General features: G+C 40.4%; 1 protein-coding gene across 1 annotated transcript in view; it reads right to left on the reverse strand.

The window, feature by feature from the left end:
• Positions 1 to 18,089, reverse strand: part of LOC140480568 (band 4.1-like protein 4B) — a 380,420-nt gene that overhangs the window by 116,262 nt on the left and 246,069 nt on the right. The window contains exon 16 of the mRNA XM_072575571.1: positions 5,428 to 5,606. Within this exon, the coding sequence (XP_072431672.1) occupies positions 5,428 to 5,606 (179 nt within the window). The remainder of the gene's footprint in view (positions 1 to 5,427; positions 5,607 to 18,089) is intronic.

Raw genomic sequence — 18,089 nt, forward strand, 5'->3', positions numbered from 1 at the left:
GTTCACTAGGCAGAATTCCACAGATTCACAATCCCTTGGGTGAAGAGGTTCCTCCTCAACTCAGTCCTTAATCTGCTCCCCTTTATTTTGAGGCTATGCCTCCTTGTTCTAGTTTCACCTGCCATTGGAAACAACCTACCTTATAAAATTATGAAAGGAATAGATACGTTTCTATAAGATCCCCCCCCATCATTCTTCTAAATTCCAATGAGTATCGTCTCAATCTCTCTTTATAAGTCAACTCTCTCAACTCTGGAATCACCCTTGTGAACCTCCCCTGCACCCCCTCAAGTGTCAGTACATCCTTTCTCAAGTAAGGAGACCAAAACTATACACAGGTGTGACCTCACCAGCACCCTATACAGCGGCAGCATAACTTCCCTATTTTTAAACTCAATCCCTCTCGCAATGAAGGACAATATTCAATTTTTCTTCTTAATTATCTGGTGCACCAGCCAAAGAACATTTTGTGATTTGTGGACAATGACAGTCAGGACCCTCTGACACAGCAGCACGCTGCAAACTTTCACCATTTAAATAATAGTCCATTTTGCTGTTAGTCCTACCAAAATGGATGAGGTCACATTTACCAATATTGTATTTCATCTGGCTTTTGTTTCCTGGTCTTTGCTCCAGTTTCACCTGTTTTGCTCCTGTCTTGTTAAGATTATACTTCCGTTATTGGCTGCCTTATTGCCAGTCTTCTCACCCAAAGCAAAAGAAAGTAAAAGACAACACAAACACAGTCATACAGTATGTAAACAGTCCTACAGCCCAACTTCTCAACACAATCAGGTTTCCTAAACTACACCTCATCTCTAATTTACTAAGGCAATGTATCATTTGCCGGCATTTGGTCCATATATCTCGAAATCATTCCTAACCATATACCTGTCCAAATGTCTTTTAAATGTTGTAATTGTACCTGCCTCTACCACTTCCTCTGGCAGCTCATTCCATACACGCACCACCCTCTGCATGAAAAAGTTGTCCCCTTTAAATCTTTCCCCTTTCACCTTAAGTCTATGCCCTTTAATTTTGGACTCCCTTATGGTGGGGAAAAGACTTGGCTGTTCATCTTACCTCTGCCCTTCATGATTTTATAAATCACTGTAAGGTCATCCCTCAACCTCCTACACTGCAGAGAATAAAGTCCTAGCTTCTCCTAATAATTCAAACCTTACAGTCTCAGTATCATCTTTGTAATTTTTTTTGCACCCTTTCAAGGTTAATAACATCCTTCCTATAGCACGCGACCAGAAATTGTACATTGTACTCCAAATGTGGCCTTACCAATGTCTTGAACAGCTGTAACATAATATCACAACTCCTGTATTCAATGCTCTGACCAATGAAGGCAAGCGGACCAAACATCTTCTTCACCACCCTATCTACCTGTGATAAGACGTTTAAGGAACTAGCTGTCTACACTCCTAGGTTTCTCTGTTCGACAACACATCCCACGATCCTACCATTAACTAAGAGGCCCTGACTCTTTCTCTGCTGTTTGAGCCCGAGAAAGTAATGGGATGGTTAGAGGGAGAAAGTGATATTGGCAAAGTGAGATTATGTTGGATTAGAAATAGTAGCAACTTGGTTAAAATAGGCAAGGAATAGTGGAAAGCTTTATAGCCACCTTGAAATGGTTCTATCACTTTGATAGCAATGTCAGAAAATTGATTTTTCCCAAGCAAATCTCTTCATTCTAACTTCCCTGATCTTCACAATGATTAAATATTATAGAAATGGAGGATAGATACTGGTTTCTTTATTCAAATAAAAAGATTACCTCGAACACAACTCATAAGTACTTGACAGTTAACACTCATGTAATGAACAAAAAACAAATTAAAACAAAACATGATAGATGGCAAGCACCTGATACTTTCAGATGAGTCATTGCCCATTAAACGAGAACTAAAAAGCTACTTTCAGATAATATAGATTTGATTTTAAAAGGCCAACTAGAAATTCCTGACAGTCCCATTATACAAGAGCTGTTAGAAGAGCGGTGCACTCAATAGGAAATGTCAGTGAGGAGGAGGATCAAATTGCAGCACAAACAGACTTTAAATGAAGCAGCACAATAAGTACTTAACCAACAAGATGTAGAAGATGTGCAAAAGAAATAATCGTTTAACATATGGAGTCTATATGAAGCGATTTTTAAAATAGTATTTTATCCAGGTTTTAAATCTACAACAAAGTAAAGGTGTACTGATTATAAATCCATAAGCCTCCAATTTGATTGTAGTCATTCTCTATTAATTTTATTTTGTACATTGCAATCCTCATGAATCCATCACATACTCTCACCCACATTTCAGAAACTGGCTTTCACTTTCCACTGTAGCTGGCACAATTAACACCAATAGTCTTTATACCTATAAGTGGTTATGCTTCTGTACAATCCAACTGACTTTGTAGAATATTATACACCAATTGACTTCACCACCTACAACCACAAATGAGGATTAATAATTATACAACCTCAACAAATATTAAGTGATCAGGTAGCTTTACGGGTTTAGCAGTCAGTTGACTCACCACACATTTCAATCACTGCAATTTTACATATTAGTGGGAGCTAGCAAGGACTGCAGTTGCTGGAGAAGTCACAGTCAATAAAGCACGGTGCTGGAAAAAGCAGAGCAGGTCAGACAGCATCTGAGGAGCAAGAGTCGATGTTTTGGGCCCCCTCCCCCATCCTATCCCAGATCCAATCCTCTGACTCAGCTCCCCCTCTTCACTTAACCTATCTGTCCATCTCCCTTCCCACTTGTCCGCACATTTCCCACCAAATATCACAATCGCCTCCTACCTTCGCCCATCTAGCATCATCCCATCCCAACTACCCTTCCCAGAGCCCCAACCCCCTCCCCTATTTATTTCTCAGCCCCTTTCTCCCTCACCAGTTCTGATGAAGGATCAAGCCTGAGTTGGGAGTTGAGGAGAAATTGTGTTATATCTGGGAGAGTGGAAGTGTAGACATTTGGGTGAGCAGTTTGGGTGAGGTCAGGCTTGGGAACATAGAGAGTTGGGAGGGGTAGAGGTGTCAGTAGAGTGGCACTGGAAAAAGCACAGCATTCAGGCAGCATCTGAGGAGCTGAAGAGTTGACATTTCAGGCATAAGCTCTTAATCAGGACTGATTAAGGGTCCTGCCTGAAACGTCGAACTTTCCTGCTCCTCAGATACTGCCTGACCTGCTGTGCTTTCTTCAGTGCCACATTTTATTGACTCTGACTGTCCAGTATCTGCAGTCCTCACTATCACCTCGGGGTGTCAGTTGAGGCAGGTTTGAGGGTTCCCACTGGGGCGTGGAGAGATGTTGGGAGGAATAAGAGGTGGGGTGACAGGCAAGCTCAGAGCCATGGTTATATGATGGCAATGGTTCAATTTTCATGGCTATATAGTAATCACAACATATTTTAATCCTTCTGAACTGACATGGCTGATTGTCCAGGCAAATGAGTTGAACTTCTCGGAAGTCTCTAACTCATGAGTTGGAAATTATTTTTGGGCTATCTAATTGCCCATCAGAAGACCATAATAAATAGAAAGAGGAGTAGGCTGTTCAGGCCTTTGAGCCTGCACTGCCATTCAATAAGATTATGGTTGCTCTGACACTCCTGATATCCACTTTCCTATCCTTTCTCCTTGACCCTTGATTCTCCGACTGTTGAAAAATCTATCTCAGCCTTAAATATACACAATGACTCTGCCCCACCAGCTGTCTGTGGCAAGGAGTTCCAAAGACACTCAACCCTCTGACAGAAAACATTCCGCCTCATCTCAGACTTAAATTGGTGGCCTTTCATTTTGAGGCTATGTCCTCTGCTCCTAGACTCTCCCATGAGTGGAAACATTCTTTCAGCATTTACCCTACCAAACCCCTTAAAAATTCAAATGTTTCAATGAGAAATCGAAACCTCCTAGGTAATTCCTGCGTGGGACTTTCAGGGTTTCCCTTAATGCATCTTTCAAGGTACATTGTTGCAATGACTAACATGCAATTGGAAGATCTGGGACTTCCTTTCAAGGTTTAATTGAGTCCTCTAATGACTTACTTTCAAGTTTCAATGAAAAAGTTCTGTCCAATATCATGTTTCAAATTATGAATATATGTAAATTCAATTAAAACAATTGCAGATAAATGGCTAAAAGTATACGTGTGCAATAAGCTATCAGAAAATATCTCTACTGCAGCCAGTATGGACAGGTTTCAAGAAAAATCAAATTGATGATGCAGTGACAGGAAGGAATGTGTTTTTGAGATCACCTAAAATGGCTTTGGTCAATTGACATGTTCCCAAAACATTCTATTTGCAAAGGCCATCCTTAGCCATTCTTTAAAGACTTTTTGTAATCAGTATCGGAATAACAAACAGTATTGGTAATCAACATCTTTGTTTGAAATATTTCACCTTTAAGATCATTAGTTGAAATCAGGATCGAAATTGGCTGCTTACCTAAAAGAATGCTCGTTATTAATTCTGAATGAAACATCTCCAAGTTGCATTCTCAAATTGATGTGAAATGCAATAAATACCTAAATTATAATAAATTATTTCAGTACCTGTTATTAAAAATCAAATATTACAGCATGGATGGGTTGGACCGAAGGGTCTGTTTCCCATGCTGTACATCTCTATGACTGTGAAGAATACTATTTTATATTTATGATTGCACAAGTTACTTGTATTTTGACAAATTGACTGGATTTGATACTAATGAAGGAGTTCAGAAATAGCATACTAATTGAAGGAACCAAAAGATAAACAAATTAAATCACTCACTTCATAAAATCTAAAGTGACTCTAACGTTCTGTTAACAGCATTATTTTTGGGAGTAGTTTTGACAATACTTTCACAATATACAGGTAAACGTGGCTGCCCTTCACAATTGTTCAAAGTGCTATATAAAAACCCTTGGCAAGATATGAAAAGAAGAAACAGCTCCTGTATTCATTTTTATAGTGTTGGCTTTCTTGCTAAATGTTTGTAAGCCTTGTGCCTATTTACGCACCCCTAGCAGCAACTATGTGAGAAAAAGCAACTGTGGATACTGCTTATCAAGCTAATTCTAGGTTAAGACTCAGTTAAAGGAAAGTGGGGTCATGATGAGAAATCAGAAAACTTCCTGTGATGATGCTACGTCTTTTCCCTTCCCCAGGTGCATCCCTCTGTTCCTTACATTGATATACAGTAACTGAATTGGTGCCTGATTTTTGAAGTTTGAAAACAGACTAGACTGTTCCAGAGGCACTATCTTAAGGCTTTATAACAAATTATTGCCAATAAGTGCCATTACCAGTAACCTTGTAATACAAGCTAACATGAATTTCTGTTGACATTTTCATCTAAAGACAAAACTAGCTTTTTCATTCATCTTTCAACTTAACTCTGACATGGCATTTGAAACTTACTGCTTGGGCTTGGCATTCCAGCATAAGCATCTGTGTCTTCCAACTCCAAAGTCATCAGACCAAGGTTGGCGTGGTGATGCCTTCCCCCAGTTTTCCCAGTGAATGGTGTTCCACCGTTCTCTTCTACGCTGAACTGCTGTAGATCGGTGCTGTTTAATAATGGTGCTATCAAAGGATGGCTGCAATTTCACGTACATTAAAGTCAAGAAAACTTCATGAGAAATGAGAATAGCACTTGTTAATTTTTTTTTAAAAACACAGCTGGTGACAGCCATAAATAAACTTAAACAAGACATCCTTTGCAAGACTATGAACCAAGCCTTTCAGTTTATCCTAATTTATTTTCATTGCATTTTCAATGAGCAATACTAACTTGAGAAAAAGTATTCATAGGTGGGAAAAGCCCAAATTACATAGTACTTTGTTCTGAATCATCTCGAACAACATGAAGGAACATTTCTGGAAAAACTTAATATGGAAAATGTATCTAGTAATAATATGTGACAGTGGTGGCAGGTTTAAAATAAATGAGCAGATTTGATTAATGCAAATTGTAAGACATTAGAAAAATATTTTTAGTAATACTAAAACATTCAAGAGAACTTTTATCATGCTTTGTTTTGAACCCTGGTGGTGTGCATAGAAAATAAAAATTGAATTACATTGAAATATTGCCTTTCACAACCACGGGACCTCTCAAAGTATTTTACAACCAATTAAGCATATTTGAGATTATAGTCACTGTTGCAATGTAGGAAAAAGAGCAGTTCATTTGTACAAAGTAAGATAATGACCAAATCAGTATTTGTTGTTTAAAATGTTATTGGTTGAACAATAAATATTGGCCAGGGTACTCAGGAGAGTTCTCCTGCTTTATGTCCACTAGGAACTGATTTAGTATCTCATCCAAAAGATGGCAGCTTCAACACTCCCTCAGTATAGCACAGAAGTGTCGAAGAGCCAGCACATGCACAATGGACTGAACGACCTCCTTCCGTGCTTTGTAAATCATTATATGAATTCAGATTTTTAAAGTTTTCTTTTACAGCCTGGGATCTGCAGTTGTATTGATACTGAATCTGTCAGCCCTTGCCATTATGACTGTGCCTCTGCACACAGACAATGAAGCAAAGAAATCGAGAAGTTGCTGTCAATGGTATTCTGCTGCTCCACAGGGATGTGTTGTTGAAACCTTTGCAGCTGCAATCAACAAAATATCAGTGATTTGATCTTATCCTCAATATGTTTTTATGTCTTTACTGGTGCATGGGATGTGAATGTTAATGCCAATGACACCTTTTGTTACGCATCCCTAATGATCCGTGAACTGAAAGCTTGTCAGCCATTTCAGAAAGCCGTTTAGAGTCAGCTACACAGGTAGGTCAGACTGAATAAGGACAAATGTCCTGGACTTCTATGACCAATATTCAGAGTAGCTGTCATTTCCAGATTTTTATTCATTGAATCAAAATTCCATAAGCTTTCATGTGATAAAAAAAATGAAAGAACTACAGATGCTGGAAATCTGAAACTAAAATGAAAGTTGCTGGAAAACGTCAGCAGGTTTGGCAGCATCTGTGGAGAGAAATCTGTGTTAATGTTTCAGTTCCAGTGACCCTTCCTCAGAATGGAACCCTCCTTCCATTCCGATTTTCCAGCAATGTCTGTTTTAGTTTTTGTGTGAACTAGGCAAGTGACATTGCCATTACATCACCCTCTTCCTTCAATCTTATGCACAGTCTTGTTTGATCACAAGTGTGAGTTCTTAACAGCATACTAAGTCATAAGTACAATTAAGAAGTCCAGCAAAAGCGAAGGGGGGAGGGGCCTATGCTGAAATGTTCTTTTATTGTTCACTTATGGAATGTGGGTATCACTAGCTGTGTCAACATTTACTGCCCATCGCTGGTTGCCCTTAAGATGGTGATGAGTTGCCTTCTTGAAAAGCTGCAGTCCAATGTTGTAGATAGACTTTCAATATCATTAGAAAGGCAATTCCAGGATTATAATACAAACACACTCACTGGACATAGGGTGATATATTTCCAACTCAGGATGAGAGGCTCGGAGGGGAACTTGCTGGTGGTGGTATTCCCATACATCTGTTGCCCTTGTCCTTCTAGATGGTAATGGTCTTGAGTTTAGTAGGTGCTATCTTAGGATTTTTGGTGAATTTCTGCAGTGCGCCCGCAGTTTGTATACACTGCTGCTACTGAACATCAATGTGATTTGAGAGTCTTCAGCCATGAATCACAACAGGCTAGTATCCAAGTTCATAGTGTAATAGGGAAAGCAAATGGAATTATTTCAAAAGGGAATAGAGTATAAAAGTGGGGACGCTTTGCTAAAACAACATAAGGCACTGGTCCGACCACAGCTAGGATACTGTGAATAGTTTTGGTCCCTCATCTAAAGAAAGATATTTTGTCATTGGAGGCAGTCCACATAAGGTTCACTAGGCTGATACCAGATATGGAGGAACTATCTTATGTACTCTTTGGAATTTAGAAGAACATGAGGCAACCTTACTGAAAGGTACAAGATTCTTTGAGGACTTGACAGGATAGATGTTGAAAGGGGTTTCCTCTTGTGGGAGAGTTTAAGACCAGAGGGCACAATCTTAGAATAAAGGGTTGCCATTTAAGACTGAGATGAAAAGGTGTTTCTTCTCTCAGGGAGTCGTAAATCTGTCGAATTCTTTACCGCAAAGGTCACTGAGGTTGAGTTGTTAAGTATGTTCAAGGCTAAGTTAGACATATTTTTAATCAGGAAGGGAATCAAAGGCTATTGGGGAAAAGCATGAAGAATTGAGGATGATCAGATCAGCAATGATTTTGTTGAATGGCAGAGCAGACTCAACAGGCTAAATGTCTTAGTTCTGATCCAGCTCTTTTTTAGTTTACTCAGAAACGGGGGCATTGCTGGCTGGGCTAGCATTTATTGCCAGACCCTAGATGCCCTTGAGAAAGCGTGGTGATCTGTCTTCTTGAATTGCTGCGGTCCATGTGTTATGTAAGTACACCCACAATGCAATCAGAGAGAATTCTTACAGCCTCAACATATGTAGACCAAAAAAACTGTTCCCATAAGCTGATGGCTCAAGACATAGGGGGAACAGATTTCAAACTTTGAGCAACATATACTGCAGGGGTGTGGTTAGTAGGGAGAGTACGAGGAAGCACTTTTTATACAGCCAGTAGTGAAGAACTTAGAAATAACTGTCTCAGAGGGAAGCACAGAAGATGAACAAGTTCAAAAGGAAATTTGATGGTATTTGAGGAAAATAAACTTGTTGGGTTAAATGGAAATAGTGTAGGAATGGCCCTGATGAGAATCCTCTACAGAGAATGGGCCAAATGGCAGCCTCCTGTGCCATAATGATTCAAAGAAAATGAAGGAAATTCACATGGTCATGTTAACCAAATCTTGTGGAAAACCTTTTTCAGTCACTGACCATAAGAATCAAACCAATTTTTGCACAACTTTGGTATCAAACAAAATATGATATCATGTTGCCCACCTGTCACTCTCTCTTCTCGTAAATACAGAGAGATGCAATTTTTTTCCCCCAATGATTTTAAAATAATTTCCATTGATAATGCAAGGCTCCAGAGGGCTGTACATAATAGATGAACCACTATGGAGGTTACCTGTGGGCACTGAAATGTCATGAGGATGTAGGAAGGCGGATTTTATGAAGTGAGTGATTTAATTTGTTTATCTTTTGGTTCCTTCAAGTTAGTGGGGGAAGAGGGGCAAGGACAAATTTTAAAGGGGTCTTTAAATGATGTTAAATATTAGGTTGACATGTTGGAGTATAGATGCAGGCCTTCTACGTGGACACACCCACATGACTCACATACTCTATTCTGGTTTGTGAACATTATCCCAGTGCGAAAAGGAAAAAATCCAGACAAATTGAAGCTAGGGGTGGGATGTGCATTCGGGAAGACATGAACATGGATAGGTTGTGTTTCCAAGTTTGTGAACAAAAAACTTTGAAAAAATCATTCAGGGCATGGGGCTTTGCAAGATTTGTTACCATGCATGCTACAGTAAAAAGAATATAGTATGGGAGAAGGATTCTCTCATTTTAATGAAGGATTCTATATCTTAAAGGATTCAAAATGAAGTTGGCTCAGTGTCATCAAAAATTGATGATAAAGCACATAACATCATAGGAGCTGTGCGGCTGTTCACCTTGCACCTATATTTTGTAGTTATGTCCTTGCCCAAAGTAAGCCTTTGGTGAAAAACTATTGTGATGAATGTTGATATGTTATCCCTAGTATTTGCAATCCCAGGTTTTAAAATAAAAGAACAATATATAGCTTTAAATTTGATGTGTATTTCTATCCTGTAATGTGTGTGTAAAAAAGGGGAAATATGGCTTTAAGAAAAAACAATCACGTGAGGAAATCTGATCTGACCCTAAGTGGAAGTTTCTCCTACTTTTAGGCCCACCTCTACACAGTGTTCAAGAAACAAAACCTTTCCCCTGTATAATCAAGGACAAGTCATTAATACACAACAAAAATTATAGTTCCTGGTGACCCTGGAAGACACCATTGCACATTTCATTCCAGTTTGGAAGATGACAGCTCACTTCTCCAGTTTGCTCTCTGTCCCTTTAGGAGAAAGTGAGGACTGCAGATGTTGGAGATTCAGAGCTAATTAAGCGTGGCACTGGAAAAACACATCAGGTCAGGCAACATCCAAGGAACAAGAGAGTCAACGTTTTGGGCATAACCCTTCTTCAGGTCTTGGGAGAGGAAAGTGAGCTGAGAGATAAATATGGGGAGGGTTGTGGGGCTATGGGAAAGGTAGGTGGGATGGTGATAGATTGGCAAAGGTAGCAGGTGATGGTGATGGGTCAGTGGGAAGTGTGGAGCGTATAGATAGAAAGGAAGATGGACAGGTAGGTCAGGTCAAGAGGGCGATTTAAGTTGGTGGGTTGGATCTGGGATGGTGTGGGGAGAGGCTAGATTTGGAAACTGATGAATGCAATGTTCAAGCCATGTGGTTGTAGGCACTTGAGGTGGAAGATGACGTGTTCCTCTTCCAGTTTGCAGGTGGTGGAGGAAGAGGCCCAGGATGGATATGCCCTCAGGGGAGTGGGAGGGAGAGTTAAAGTGGGTGGTCACAGGAAGGTGGGGTTGGTTGGTGCATACAGACTAAAGATGTTCCCTGAACTGTTCCGCCAGTTTGCGCTCGGTGTCTCCACTGTAGGGCCGACCACATTGAGACCATCAGATGCAAGAAATGAGGTTGGAGGATGTACAAGTAAATCTCTGCCGGATTTGGAATGATCCTTTGAAGCCTTGGACTGAGGTGATGGGGAAGGTGTGGGTGCAGTTTTGCATATCTTACAGTGGCAAGGGAAGGTGCCAGATGTGGAGAATGGGTGATGGGGAGTGTGGACCTAACAAGGGAGTCCTGGACGGAACGGTCCCTCTATCCGTTTAGCAGATTCGTATTCATTAAATTATTACAAAAGCTATGGATTTCAATTTTGCAAACAAGTTAGACAAGTCTACATTATTCCACATTGTTTGAAAATTCCTACATATCGAGCAACTGTATTACCTTCATCAACCTCGATTCCATCAATCAAATTAGGCAAGCAGAATTTCACTTATTAATCCACGTTCTTCCAAGTGTCAATTCATTTTGTTCCAGATTAATGTCTCTTAATGTTTCCCTGCCACCAATGTCTGTAAATGCCAGATATATTGCTTCCCCTTTACTGAAGCGGAGTGTAACACTTGCAATTCTCCTGTCTTCTGGCTCCATTCCCATCTCCAAGGAGGGTTAACAGATGCAATCAGGGAAACCAAGGAAGGGTTCCACCTGAAACAGTTGACTTTTCCAACATGAATATTGCCATCCTTTTAAATACAATCCTTATCTATTTTTATTCTACTCAGTTTCAGCACTATCTTCTCCTTTACTCGTAGCATCCTCTTCTTTAGATTCAATACCTCAGGCCTGCCCTCTGCTTCTGCAGGATCATTTAGTGTTATTAACTGTCCCCACCTTTCTGTTAACTACATTTTAATAATTATAGGTTTATAAGATATATTTTGGCTTTTGGTTTGTTACCTGTTAATCTATTCTCATTACCTCTCTTTGCATCTTATTTTCTTTTCCAGTCGTTCCCTATACTGTTGCAGAATCCCTACAGCTTGGAAGCAGGCCATTCAGCCCATTGCATCCACAACAACCCTCCGAACAGCATCCACACCCAACCCCCATAACCTGCATTTTCCTGTGCATCCCTGGACACTATGGGCAATTTAGTATGGCCAATCCATCTAACCTGCACATCTTTGGACCGTGGGAAGAAACCGGAGCATCTGGAGGAACTCCACACAGAAGGCTGCCCAAGAGTGGGATCAAACCTGGCTCCCCAGTGCTGTGAGGCAACAGTGGTAACCACTGACACACCGTGTTCTCCACTTAATTATGAACCTGACAAGATCATGAACCATATTGTTTCATTTTAGTCTTATCATCTTTTGTCATCCAGGGAACTCCAGTCTGAGACGGTTTTAAACTGATAATAACCTCCCGCAATTAAAAATATTAAAATCTGAAAATAGAGGTAATTCTCCAATAAAGCTGAATTTGTGTTTCCATGTGACGCTACGATATAGAAAATGGTGCATAGAAATAATGGACTATGGGAAAAACAGGGTTGGGGAAAACCAATAAAAATACCAGTAAAAATCAAAACAAAAATAGTAGTTAGCCTAATACATACGAACAGGTTGTTCATAAACTGTTCATCTAGGCACAGTTTAGATGAACTTTGACCTGTAATCAACCTGTTGCATGGCACTGTATAGTACAATTCATCAAAATCTTTGGCTGATTAGTCGTGATTGACATCTGTACTTGCGGGCTGCACTACATTCTAGCCAGTCTTCTGATCCCATCCAATGGTAAACTGCACAAGTCAGATCCCAGAATGAAACCTGCCTTGATAGATCAAGGGCTGAATCTTAATTTCTTTTATTAAGTGTCAGTTTTGTCAAGCTTTTCGAGGGTTTCACATCGCGATACTTTGAGACATTTATCACCTTATTTTACAAAGCGCACCTTATTTATTACCTACCCCACCATTTGCTGCCCCTCTCACACATTCTCGCACCATCATACCATGTGCCATTTTCAAAACAACTTATCACTTCCTAATATCCCAGAACTGACCAACATCCATAGTATAGCACCATCTTTAAAAAGATATTGTGCACCAGACAAGAGCTGTCAGTCCGGAGCTGCCCTGCATGGTTCCTGACATTGGCCCTGAACATGGCAAACAATGGAAAATTAGTGCCTCTCTTTGTAGGCAGGGATATGGAGATACTGTTGATGGGAATGGGGTGATGCAGAAGCAGGACGTCTTTTTCTCCCAGGTCAACAGAGGACGTCATTCTACTTGAACCACGCCAACCTGGACCAGGCTTACCATCCAGGTAAGTGTAGTCTCAACCATCTAAAGGAATACACAGAATATAGGAAGAAGTTCAATGACCTTCTCCACTCTGCCAGTGAAACTGCCACCACCTTCTCATTGATACCTCACACTCTATCACGGCTGCTGCACTCACCAGTTCCTACAACATCCTTCCCACTCACTTTCATTCTTACTAACATGTGACCCTGACTAACCCTGAATCTCTTCTGCACAGCCTATTCACCCCCTCAAGACATCACCACATATGCACCAAAACTAAGTGTACCACCTATCTTTTTCTCCCTCACCCATTATGTGCAGGACTTCTTGACTTTAACCACCCTGAGCAGCTGACCATGTCCAAGACCCTGTACTGTTTTTTTTGCAATTGGTTGCCATAGGGATTAATCACTGAAACAGATTTACATGAGTCTGCAGATATTCTTTAACATCTAAACATATTTTTTAAAGAAAAAGAGAAACAAATGCTCTTAATACAAACAAAAAAGCCACATTTCAAACTAACATGGGAGGTACAGTTAGTAAGTTTGCAGATGACACCAAAATTGGAGGTATAGTGGACAACAAAGAAGGTTACCTCAGAGTGCAATGTGATCTTGATCAGATGGGCCAGTGGGCTGAGGAGTGGCAGATGGAGTTTAGATTAGATTAGATTAGATTCCCTACAATGTGGAATCAGGCCCTTCGACCCAACAAAGAGTAACCACCCAGACCCATTTCACTGTGGCTACTGCACCTAACACTATGGACAATTTAGCATGGCCAATTCACCTGGCTTGCACACCTTTGGACTGTGGGAAGAAACCCACGCAGACATGGGGAGAATGTGCAAACTCCACACAGACAGTCACCCCAGCCTGGAATTGAACCTGGGACCCTAGTGCTGTGAGGCAGCAGTGCTAACCACTGAGCCACTGTGCTGCCCCAAAGTTAATTTCAGTAAATACAACATGCTGCATTTTGGAAAAGCAAATCAGAGCAGGACTTATACAGTGAGCTTTGAGAAGGTTTGTAGCTCAGGTTGAGGCTCTGGATGTAGGTTTGCTCATTGAGCTGGAAGGTTCATTTTCAGACGTTTTATCACCACACTCGGTAACATCTTCATTGAGCCTTCGGACAAAGCACTGCTGATATTTCCTGCTTTCTATTTATATGTTTTGGTTTATTTGGGTTGGTGATGTCATTTCCTGTGGTGATGTTATCTTCTGTTCTTTTTCTCAGGCGGTGGTAGATGGGGTCCAAGTCAATGTGTTTGTTAATAGAGTTCCGGTTGGAATGCCATGTTTCTAGGAATTCTCGTGCATGTCTCTGTTTGGCTCGTCCTAAGATGGATGTGTTGTCCCAGTCGAAGTGGTGTCCTTCCTTATCTGTATGTAAGGATACTAGTGGGAGAGGGTCATGTCATTTTGTGGCTAGTCGATGTTCATGTATCCTGGTTGCTGGTTTTCTGCCTGTTTGTCCAATGTAGTGTTTGTTACAGTTCTTGCATGGTATTGTGTAATGACATTAGTTTTGCTTATTGTCTGTTTAGGGCCTTTCAAGTTCATGAGCTGCTGTTTTAGTGTGTTGGTTGGTTTGTGGGCTACCATGATGCCAAGGGGTCCGAGTAGTCTGGCAGTCATTTCCGAGAGATCTTTGATGTAGAGGAGAATGGCTAGGGTTTCTGGGCATGCTTTGTCTACTTGTTTGGGTTTGTTGCTGAGAAAATCGGCGGACTGTGTTCATTGGTTACCCATTCTTTTTGAATACACGGTATAGGTGATTTTCCTCTGCTCTGCGTAGTTCCTCTGTGCTGCAGTGTGTGGTGGCTCATTGAAATATTGTTCTGAACCAGCTTCATTTGTAGGACTTATACACTTAATGGGAGTGTTGCTGAACAAAGAGGCCTTGGAGTGCAGATTCATAGTTCCTTGAAAGTAGAGTCGCAGGTAGATAGGATAGTGAAGGCGGCGTTTAGTACATTTTCCTTTAATTAGTCAGTGCATCGAGTACAGGAGTTGGGAGGTTATGTTGCAGCTGTACAGGACATTGGTTAGGCTACTTTTAGAATATTGTGTGCAATTCTGGTCTCCTTCCTATCAGAAAGATGTTGTGAAACTTGAAAGGGTTCAGAAAAGATTTACAAGGATGTTGCCATGGTTAGAGGATTTGAGCTATAGGGAGAGGCTGAACAGGCTGGGGCTGTTTTCCCTGGAGTATTGGAGGCTGAGGGGTGACCTTATAGAGGTTTATAAAATACTGAGAGACATAGATGGGTTATTAGACAAGGATTTTTCCTTGGGGTGGGGGAGTCCAGAACCAAAGGGCATAGGTTTAGGGTGAGAGGAGAAATATTTAAAAAGGGATCCAAGGGGCAGCTTTTTCACACAGAGAGTGTGGTGCATGTATGGAATGGGCTGCCAGAGGAAGTGGTGGAGGTTGGTACAATTACAACATTTAAAAGGCATTATGACAATTATGACATTTAAAAAGCATCTAGATGGGTATATGACTAGGAAGGTTTTAGAGGGATATGGGCCAAATGCTGGCAAATGGGACTACATTAGGTTGGGATATGTGGTCGGCATGGATGAGTTGGACCAAAGGGTCTGTTTGTGCTGTACACCTCCTCAACATTGTAATTTTACTGCTAGTCAATTCCAGTGAAATTTAAGGTTTTTAATTAACAGATTTCTCCCAGCTTCTTGTCCTCAGGCCGTAGGGGCATTTTCCAAGGCAATCAGCACAAACATTTCACACTATCTTTCACAAAGTTCTTCATGAGAAAGCACACAAGCTGACTGATCACATGATGCTGATGCAGAGTCCAAACCTCCACACACTGCAACACCTAGTGCCAGGGATGCGAATCGCAGAACAGCGAACAAAAGTTCACTTTATATATAAAGTCGGTGATTCACAAATCACGTTAAAAACCGAGCACTATAGGAGTACCAGCTGTACTGAGAATTCCCTTGTGAATATCGTGCCTGTAGCATTGTAAGAACTTCCAGAGGCACTTCACACAAGCATTTTCATACAAAATTTGACAACAAACTCAATGATAAGGTAAGTTAAGTGACTAAAAAATGGTCAATTAAGTATTAAAAGTTGTCCGAGAAGGGACGAGACACACAGGGATAAAATGATTTTTGGGGTTTTTTCCAAAGTTTAGGGTTCAGGCATGGTTAAGCAATAAAATTCAGGTTCTGCAAGAGGTTTAAATTGTAGAATGAAAATTTTAAAACGGAAATGTTTTTGTACATATATAATGTGAGCACAGCATGTTAATCAGTATCCTTTCAGAAAAACAACATATTTTGGCTGTTTCACACACACAATTTTTTAGAAATCGTGAAAGTACCTATTTTCCACAGATGTTGACTGAACTCTATATTTTCAACATTTTGTTTTTATTTTAACATTCCATTTTGTTCTTTCTCATTTGCGTAAAGTCAATGTCCTATGGAATAAGATATAAAGCAAAGCAGTATCGGGAGAAAAGCCAGTACTTCTATAGCATTTGTGACCTTGTTAAATTACTAAATCATTGAGATATTGTTGATGAATTACTTTACACGAAAGGGATACTCAGCCTGATGTGAATAAGGATTATTTGCTGCTGCATTCATTTCGAATTTTATTGCAAGGATGACTACATATTTACTATCGCTGCGGATAAAGTTAAATTGAATACAGGCACCCCTGGGATTATTACTTATCTCATATCAAAAAGATATTATTTCTAATATCCTGACTTTTAATTTGACTAAAATTCAAGGAAATTTACGTCAGGTGTTCATATGAACCTGACATGTTTCTGAGAAGTATGTGGGTGGTTCTTAATTTTTAAATGCAGCAGAGTAAATAACACTTTACTATTTATACTTCAGCGACTCCAATGCCTATTGTAATGGATGCAAATTTGCAGCACAGGTATAAATTGGATGCTGTGGCTAAGGCTTGCTAAAATTATAGCACTCTCTATGTAGCTGTCTTCTTTCAACACACATTTTTAGTGATGGAAGAATGAAAATCAACGGGAATCCAGGTTGGCTTCAGGATGTATTCAGGATATATTTAACAGTTTCTCTATTTTTCCTAATCCCACATTTATACTGAACCGACCAAGTCGATTGCAATCTTTATAAAACCCAGAAGAACTGTAGATGATGTAAATCAGAAACAAAAACAGAAGTTGCTGGAAAAGCTCAGCAGGTCTGGTAGCATCTTTGAAGAGAAATCAGAGTCAATGTTTCAGGTCTGGTGACTCTTTCTCAGAACTCTGAGTTCTGAGGATGGGTCACTGGACCTGAAACATTGACTCTGATTTCTCTTCACAGATGCTGCCAGGCCTGCTGAGCTTTTCCAGCAACTTCTGTTTTTGTTGCTATTACAATCTTTACCTGATAGGTATCCAAGGCTAGTGAATTGGAATATTCCATAATCATCATCATTGAACACACTGCCAAAAGTCATTCTGTGAAGTGCATTATCTATTGCTTGGCATATCTCTTTACTGTGTTACCTACTAAACTACTGCTCTTTTAGGATTGTGAGATTAATAATATCAATACATTTTAGATTAATTTAAATGGTGTTTTATCCTACACCTTGAATCTACAATGCTAACATAAAAATATTTTTTTGGATTCATAAGCTGGATTTTTCTGACCTTGTCCTCAACCCCTTTCCTCTAACTGGACTCTGGCCTGACATTTCCCCATAAGCCAGACCAGACAATACCATGACCTGAATCCCCACTCCAACCCAACAGCCTGACATCTCCTGGGAGTGCCCTCCCCTACCCTGCTAGTCTCACAGACACTTGACCAGATACCTGACCTGAACTGAGCTGACAACCCCCAGACTGGATCATTCTCTCATCCAGCCATCTTTCCAACCCACCTGGTACAATCCACACCTCCCAATCCCCACTGGCTCATCCAGCCGAAGTGTTACACCTCTCACCTACTTCGCACACTGCCCCTTCTTAACCACTTGGCACATGAACTCTACACTGACCTTTCATATAGCAGTTGTCAGTGTGACTGGCTATGCTGCTGGCCATTTAAATCAGAGAACATGGCATAGTGCCAAAGTGTCAATGCTGATTCTCCCTGACTGCTGGATTTGTGGATTATTGAACAGGTCTGAACCGGATAATGGACAGGAATGCTGTCAAGAATGTTCAATCTAAGTA

Source organism: Chiloscyllium punctatum, chromosome 8 (assembly GCF_047496795.1).
Source record: "Chiloscyllium punctatum isolate Juve2018m chromosome 8, sChiPun1.3, whole genome shotgun sequence".
NCBI lineage: Eukaryota > Metazoa > Chordata > Chondrichthyes > Orectolobiformes > Hemiscylliidae > Chiloscyllium > Chiloscyllium punctatum.